The sequence below is a fragment of the Salvelinus namaycush genome, chromosome 30, assembly GCF_016432855.1.
Source record: "Salvelinus namaycush isolate Seneca chromosome 30, SaNama_1.0, whole genome shotgun sequence".
Lineage (NCBI taxonomy): Eukaryota > Metazoa > Chordata > Actinopteri > Salmoniformes > Salmonidae > Salvelinus > Salvelinus namaycush.
The window spans coordinates 1913178-1922212 of NC_052336.1; the positions used below are offsets into that span (position 1 = coordinate 1913178).

At 50.5% G+C, this 9035-nt stretch overlaps 1 protein-coding gene across 1 annotated transcript; it reads right to left on the bottom strand.

Moving 5' to 3' along the window:
• Positions 1-541: 541 nt before the first annotated feature.
• On the bottom strand, positions 542-2859 carry LOC120025281 (C2 calcium-dependent domain-containing protein 4C-like). The gene is made up of 2 exons (XM_038969774.1): positions 2321-2859; positions 542-2013 (listed from the first exon to the last, which is right to left on the bottom strand). The coding sequence occupies exon 2, from the start codon at positions 1984-1986 to the stop codon at positions 583-585; it is 1404 nt and encodes a 467-aa protein (XP_038825702.1). The 5' UTR covers positions 1987-2013; positions 2321-2859; the 3' UTR covers positions 542-582.
• Positions 2860-9035: the final 6176 nt, after the last annotated feature.

Consider the following 9035-nt stretch of genomic DNA (forward strand, 5'->3'; position numbering starts at 1 on the left):
GTATTTTACTCATCAGCTAACCACATCACATGTTCTAGCAATCTGCCAGTCGATGAGACACAGTCGATGACGTAGCAGGCAGCCAGTGGTTGATGCATCAACGTCTGAGAAAAGGTATAAAATAAAATAAGCAACCTCTTCCAAGATCAAACGCCTGCACACATTGTATTGTTTCCATTTATGGACCAAATCTAATCATGAATTCGATTCCTAATCCTTCCTTATGTCGATGTAGGCCGTTGTGTCGACGGCCCTGCAATTGCAGCTCTTGAAATAGACCAGTGGAGGCTGCTGAGGGGAGGACGGCTCATAAATGTCTGGAACAGAGCAAATGGAATGGCACCAAACACACGGAAACCAAACACTCATTCCGCTCCAGCCATTGCCACGAGCCCGTCCTCCCCAATTAAGGTACCACCAACCTCCTGTGAAATAAACTGTCTCTGAATACTGTCACACTTTAGTAGGACAAGACTCAAAACAATCCGATAGTTTTTTTTTTTTACGTTGATTTAATAAATATGTAGCAGTATAAAAAGTCAAAAAATATTTCTTATATACATTCAAGCCAATCAATAATTTTTACATAGATAATAAACTTTTCAGCAAAATCTCACAGTCTCCCAAAATATAGTCCCTTTTCATGGAGGCCATTTTGTTGACAACTTTGAACCGCAGCGACCGGCAGCAGATGTCTTCCTGTGAGATACCATAGAAGAAGAAATCCTCGTTGAAGACGGGGTTCCTGCTCCTCTTAATTACCGCGCTGCGTTGCTTCTGAATCTTCCCCGGTAACAGACAGATACTGATGCTGCAGTTGATGCTCTTAGGATCCACAGAGATCGCATACAGTCCCTCAGCACTGATCAACCTCACTCTGAGTCTCTGGTTGTCTAGGCAGTACTCTGCTGAGAGCCGTAGTGCCCCCTCTCTACCTACAGGAAGTAGACTCTCCTTCGTGACCCTCTCTCTGTGGAGGACGAGGTCTATGGGGAAGATAGCAGGGGGAGCCAGGGTGAAGGCACTGGGAAGGGGTTCTACTAATCCAGCATCAGAGGCCCTTCGGATGATATTGGGGCTGTTGTCCGTGGAGCTGCCTTCATCCGTGGACAGAGAGTTGTTCCTGGAGAGCATAGCTTTTCTCATAGTCCGGGACAGCAGTCTGTCGTGGCTCAGGGCTTTGAGCAGGGAGGACTTGGGAGGCGGCCTGGCCAGGAGAGGGGAGCTGAAGGGGGAGGACTCGGCGGAGGAGGTGGTGTCACTGTCCAGGGTGCTCTGTCTCTGGAGAGCCACCAGCCTGGAGCCTCCAGGAGACAGCCTGCTGGTGGTCAGCTTGGTGAGGCTGAAGGAAGATGACGGGGAGTGGGGTAGAGGTGAGGTTCTGGAGGAGTAAGTTTTGAAGCGGCCGCGAGGCCCGGGAGAGGCAGCGATCAGGGGGAGGGGGCAGGCGTTGGGGTGGCTGTGGAACAGAGACTCTTTCCTCCGGGTGTGGGGGCTCTCCAGGAGGGTACAGAAACCGTAGCAGGTCTGGACCTTGGCCAGGTGGGGCAGGGAGAGAGCTGCTTGGCTCTGGGGGTCAGCGTTGGTACTCTCCTCATCACTGAAGCCCTGGTCGTATGGAGTCTCGTCCACGCTCTCTACCTGGATGAGGGTTGGATGAGTGTTGATGAAGGGTTCTCTCACTGTTACCTCCATCTCCGGGCTGCTGCCCTTCTCAGGTGAAAAGGACACCTTTCCAACAGGGCTAGTTTTACTCCAGTCCACTGTCTTTAGCTCCTGCTGTGGCGAGATCTTCGGTGGGATGCAGAACTCAGGGATAGTATTCGGAGTGATGACGTTAGGACACAGAGAGATCGTTTTCCTTCCTTTCTCCCGAGATGTGCTCTCTCCCAACACGATGTCTGAGATGTGGAGGCTGTACTCCGCTATTGGCAGCAGAAGGCTGTTTTTGGCCACTGAAACACGGATCTGTTCAACGACCCACATTACACGAGCTCTGTCAGGATCACAGCTCTGGAGAAAGACAAGGAAGAAACATTCACAGTTTGGTCTGATCACAGGCAACTTTTCAAAACCCATAAACACAAGCAATAAAGGCTACAACTTTTCAAAACCAAAAATTGCAAAGCCAATTCTCCCTCATTATGTAATATTTGAATTAAATTCAGTTTCTTATTCAATTCAATGAATTGAAATAATAATACATGTGTCCTGTTACAGGGATAGTTGACTACAAAATGATTTTTACTGTATAGGAAATGACCTTGAATGTAAGAGCACATTCAAGCCTGGTCCTTTGACTCCCTGCGGTTATAGTCACCTGTTACACTATCAGTGTCAGTCTACCTCCAGAGAGTGTCAGGCTCAGTCTCCCTCCTGTAGGATCCTCCTGTGGTATCTTCCTGTAGGATCCTCCTGTAGTATCTTCCTGTAGGCTCCTCCTGTAGGATCCTCCTGTAGTATCTTCCTTTAGGATCCTCCTGTAGTATCCTACTGTTGTATCTTCCTGTAGTATCCTCCTGTAGTATCCTCCTGTAGGATCCTCCTGTAGTATCCAGTGTGAGTGTGATGCTATAGGAGACAGCCAAGCTGGTTAAATAGGGCTGTGGATCTGGGCGGCGGTCACTGCTGTTAAGAAGATCCTCCCTCTCTGCCTTGGTCATCCATTTACACAGCAGGCTTTTCTCTCTGGTCATCCCTTCACAGACAGGCCAGCCCAGCAGGCTGTTCACATGGAAACACACAGCAACCAATGCCACGATACTGCACCCTGGGGTCAGCACATGGGAATATCAGCTGGACCATGAACAGACACACCACAGAGACATGGGAGAGACCACAGTCAGACCAGACACACCACAGAGACCACAGCCAGACCAGACACACCACAGAGACCACAGACAGACACACCACAGAGACATGGGAGACACCACAGCCAGACCAGACACACAACAGAGACCACAGCCAGACTAGACACACCACAGAGACATGGGAGAGACCACAGACAGACCAGACACACCACAGAGACATGAGAGACACCACAGCCAGACCGGACACACCACAGAGACATGGGAGAGACCACAGTCAGACCAGACACACCACAGAGACATGGGAGACACCACAGCCAGACCAGACACACCACAGAGACCACAGCCAGACACACCACAAAGACATGGGAGACACCACAGCCAGACCAGACACACCACAGAGACCACAGCCAGACCAGACACACCACAGAGACATGGGAGAGACCACAGCCAGACCAGACACACCACAGAGACCACAGCCAGACCAGACACACCACAGAGACCACAGCCAGACCATACACACCACAGAGACATGGGAGAGACCACAGTCAGACCAGACACACCACAGAGACATGAGAGACACCACAGCCAGACCAGACACACCACAGAGACCACAGCCAGACTAGACACACCACAGAGACATGGGAGACACCACAGCCAGACCAGACACACCACGGAGACATGGGAGACACCACAGCCAGACCAGACACACCACAGAGACATGGGAGACACCACAGCCAGACAAGACACACCACAGAGACCACAGCCAGACCAGACACACCACAGAGACATGGGAGACACCACAGCCAGACCAGACACACCATAGAGACATGGGAGAGACCACAGCCAGACCGGACACACCACAGAGACATGGGAGAGACCACAGTCAGACCAGACACACCATAGAGACATGGGAGACACCACAGCCAGACCAGACACACCACAGAGACCACAGCCAGACCAGACACACCACAGAGACATGGGAGACACCACAGCCAGACCAGACACACCACAGAGACATGGGAGAGACCACAGCCAGACCAGACACACCACAGAGACATGGGAGAGACCACAGTCAGACCAGACACACCATAGAGACATGGGAGAGACCACAGCCAGACCAGACACACCACAGAGACCACAGCCAGACCAGACACACCACAGAGACATGGGAGACACCACAGCCAGACCAGACACACCATAGAGACATGGGAGAGACCACAGCCAGACCAGACACACCACAGAGACCACAGCCAGACCAGACACACCACAGAGACATGGGAGAGACCACAGCCAGACCAGACACACCACAGAGACCACAGCCAGACCAGACACACCACAGAGACCACAGCCAGACCATACACACCACAGAGACCACAGCCAGACCAGACACACCACAGAGACCACAGCCAGACCAGACACACCACAGAGACCACAGCCAGACCAGACACACCACAGAGACATGGGAGAGACCACAGCCAGACCAGACACACCACAGAGACCACAGCCAGACCAGACACACCACAGAGACCACAGCCAGACCAGACACACCACAGAGACCACAGCCAGACACACCACAAAGACATGGGAGACACCACAGCCAGACCAGACACACCACAGAGACCACAGCCAGACCAGACACACCACAGAGACATGGGAGAGACCACAGCCAGACCAGACACACCACAGAGACCACAGCCAGACCAGACACACCACAGAGACCACAGCCAGACCAGACACACCACAGAGACCACAGCCAGACCAGACACACCACAGAGACCACAGCCAGACCAGACACACCACAGAGACCACAGCCAGACCAGACACACCACAGAGACATGGGAGATACCACAGCCAGACCAGACACACCACAGAGACCACAGCCAGACCAGACACACCACAGAGACATGGGAGAGACCACAGCCAGACCAGACACACCACAGAGACATGGGAGAGACCACAGTCAGACCAGACACACCATAGAGACATGGGAGAGACCACAGCCAGACCAGACACACCACAGAGACCACAGCCAGACCAGACACACCACAGAGACATGGGAGACACCACAGCCAGACCAGACACACCATAGAGACATGGGAGAGACCACAGCCAGACCAGACACACCACAGAGACCACAGCCAGACCAGACACACCACAGAGACATGGGAGAGACCACAGCCAGACCAGACACACCACAGAGACCACAGCCAGACCAGACACACCACGGAGACCACAGCCAGACCATACACACCACAGAGACCACAGCCAGACCAGACACACCACAGAGACCACAGCCAGACCAGACACACCACAGAGACCACAGCCAGACCAGACACACCACAGAGACATGGGAGAGACCACAGCCAGACCAGACACACCACAGAGACCACAGCCAGACCAGACACACCACAGAGACCACAGCCAGACCAGACACACCACAGAGACCACAGCCAGACACACCACAAAGACATGGGAGACACCACAGCCAGACCAGACACACCACAGAGACCACAGCCAGACCAGACACACCACAGAGACATGGGAGAGACCACAGCCAGACCAGACACACCACAGAGACCACAGCCAGACCAGACACACCACAGAGACCACAGCCAGACCAGACACACCACAGAGACCACAGCCAGACCAGACACACCACAGAGACCACAGCCAGACCAGACACACCACAGAGACCACAGCCAGACCAGACACACCACAGAGACATGGGAGATACCACAGCCAGACCAGACACACCACAGAGACCACAGCCAGACCAGACACACCACAGAGACATGGGAGAGACCACAGCCAGACCAGACACACCACAGAGACCACAGCCAGACCAGACACACCACAGAGACCACAGCCAGACCATACACACCACAGAGACATGGGAGAGACCACAGCCAGACAAGACACACCACAGAGACATGGGAGAGACCACAGCCAGACCGGACACACCACAGAGACATGGGAGAGACCACAGTCAGACCAGACACACCACAGAGACATGGGAGACACCACAGCCAGACCAGACACACCACAGAGACCACAGCCAGACACACCACAAAGACATGGGAGACACCACAGCCAGACCAGACACACCACAGAGACCACAGCCAGACCAGACACACCACAGAGACATGGGAGAGACCACAGCCAGACCAGACACACCACAGAGACCACAGCCAGACCAGACACACCACAGAGACCACAGCCAGACCAGACACACCACAGAGACCACAGCCAGACCAGACACACCACAGAGACCACAGCCAGATCAGACACACCACAGAGACCACAGCCAGACCAGACACACCACAGGGACGTGGGAGAGACCACAGCCAGACCAGACACACCACAGAGACCACAGCCAGACCAGACACACCACAGAGACCACAGCCAGACCAGACACACCACAGAGACCACAGCCAGACCAGACACACCACAGAGACTACAGCCAGACCAGACACACCACAGAGACCACAGCCAGACCAGACACACCACAGAGACGTGGGAGAGACCACAGCCAGACCAGACACACCACAGAGACCACAGCCAGACCAGACACACCACAGAGACGTGGGAGACACCACAGAGACATGGGAGAGACCACAGTCAGACCAGACACACCACAGAGACCACAGCCAGACCAGACACACCACAGACACCACAGCCAGACCAGACACACCACAGAGACCACAGCCAGACCAGGCACACCACAGAGACATGGAAGAGACTTTCCTTTTTGCCGATCCCACTTTTGACTGGACTGTTCTTCCTGAGACCTAAAGTTTCCGGAAGCTTCTGCCAATGTGTGGGATTCTCTACCTTACGCACAGTCTCTGTACAGCTACTGTTCCTCGGGCAGATGGTGCTCGTTTCATAAAGTTATATCAAAGCTAAATCAATGTGTGCACGATCACAACATAGTGATAGTATTATATATTACAGAACAGAATTTAATGGTATAGAATAACGTTCATGTAAGAGACATAAAACACCATCTCATTTCTTATGACGTTTTAGGATGATTGTACAAATGGTCACATTTTTCTCTCATCAAATTAAGTCAAATTAAATTGTATTTGTCACATGAACCGACATACAGTGAAATGCTTTCTTATAGAGCCCTTCCCAACGACACAGTGTAAAACAAACAAAAATAACAACAACAAGATAAATATAATACACAACAATAGAGATATATACAGGAAGTACTAGATCGATGTGGAGCAATATACAGGAAGTACCAGGTCAATGTGGAGCTATGTACAGGAAGTACCAGATCAATGTGGAGCAATATACAGGAAGTACCAGGTCAATGTGGAGCTATATACAGGAAGTATCAGATCAATGTGGAGCTATATACAGGAAGTACCAGATCAATGTGGAGCTATATACAGGAAGTACCAGATCAATGTGGAGCTATATACAGGAAGTACCAGATCAATGTAGAGCTATATACAGGAAGTACCAGATCAATGTAGAGCTATATACAGGAAGTACCAGATCAATGTGGAGCTATATACAGGGAGTACCAGTACCAGATCACTGTGGAGATATATACAGGGAGTACCAGATCACTGTGGAGCTATATACAGGAAGTACCAGATCAATGTGGAGCTATATACAGGGAGTACCAGGTCAATGTGGAGCTATATACAGGGAGTACCAGTACCATATCAATGTGGAGCTATATACAGGGAGTACCAGTACCAGATCACTGTGGAGATATATACAGGGAGTACCAGATCACTGTGGAGCTATATACAGGAAGTACCAGGTCAATGTGGAGCTATATACAGGGAGTACCAGTACCAGATCAATGTGGAGCTATATACAGGGAGTACCAGTACCAGATCAATGTGGAGGTATATACAGGGAGTACCAGATCAATGTGGAGCTATATACAGGAAGTACCAGATCAATGTGGAGCTATATACAGGAAGTACCAGATCAATGTGGAGCTATATACAGGAAGTACCAGATCAATGTGGAGCTATATACAGGGAGTACCAGATCAATGTGGAGCTATATACAGGGAGTACCAGATCAATGTGGAGCTATATACAGGGAGTACCAGATCAATGTGGAGCTATATACAGGGAGTACCAGATCAATGTGGAGCTATATACAGGGAGTACCAGATCAATGTGGAGCTATATACAGGGAGTACCAGATCAATGTGGAGCTATATACAGGGAGTACCAGTACCAGATCAATGTGGAGCTATGTACAGGAAGTACCAGGTCAATGTGGAGCTATATACAGGAAGTACCAGATCAATGTGGAGCTATATACAGGAAGTACCAGATCAATGTGGAGCTATATACAGGAAGTACCAGATCAATGTGGAGCTATATACAGGGAGTACCAGATCAATGTGGAGCTATATCCAGGGAGTACCAGTACCAGGTCAATGTGGAGCTATATACAGGAAGTACCAGATCAATGTGGAGCTATATACAGGAAGTACCAGTACCAGATCAATGTGGAGCTATATACAGGGAGTACCAGATCAATGTGGAGCTATATACAGGGAGTACCAGTACCAGGTCAATGTGGAGCTATATACAGGGAGTACCAGATCAATGTAGAGCTATATACAGGAAGTACCAGATCAATGTAGAGCTATATACAGGAAGTACCAGATCAATGTGGAGCTATATACAGGGAGTACCAGATCAATGTGGAGCTATATACAGGGAGTACCAGTACCAGATCACTGTGGAGATATATACAGGGAGTACCAGATCAATGTGGAGCTATATACAGGAAGTACCAGATCACTGTGGAGCTATATACAGGAAGTACCAGATCAATGTGGAGCTATATACAGGGAGTACCAGGTCAATGTGGAGCTATATACAGGGAGTACCAGTACCAGATCAATGTGGAGCTATATACAGGGAGTACCAGTACCAGATCAATGTGGAGGTATATACAGGGAGTACCAGATCAATGTGGAGCTATATACAGGAAGTACCAGATCAATGTGGAGCTATATACAGGAAGTACCAGATCAATGTGGAGCTATATACAGGAAGTACCAGATCAATGTGGAGCTATATACAGGGAGTACCAGATCAATGTGGAGCTATATACAGGAAGTACCAGATCACTGTGGAGCTATATACAGGGAGTACCAGATCAATGTGGAGCTATATACAGGAAGTACCAGTACCAGATCAATGTGGAGGTATATACAGGGAGTACCAGATC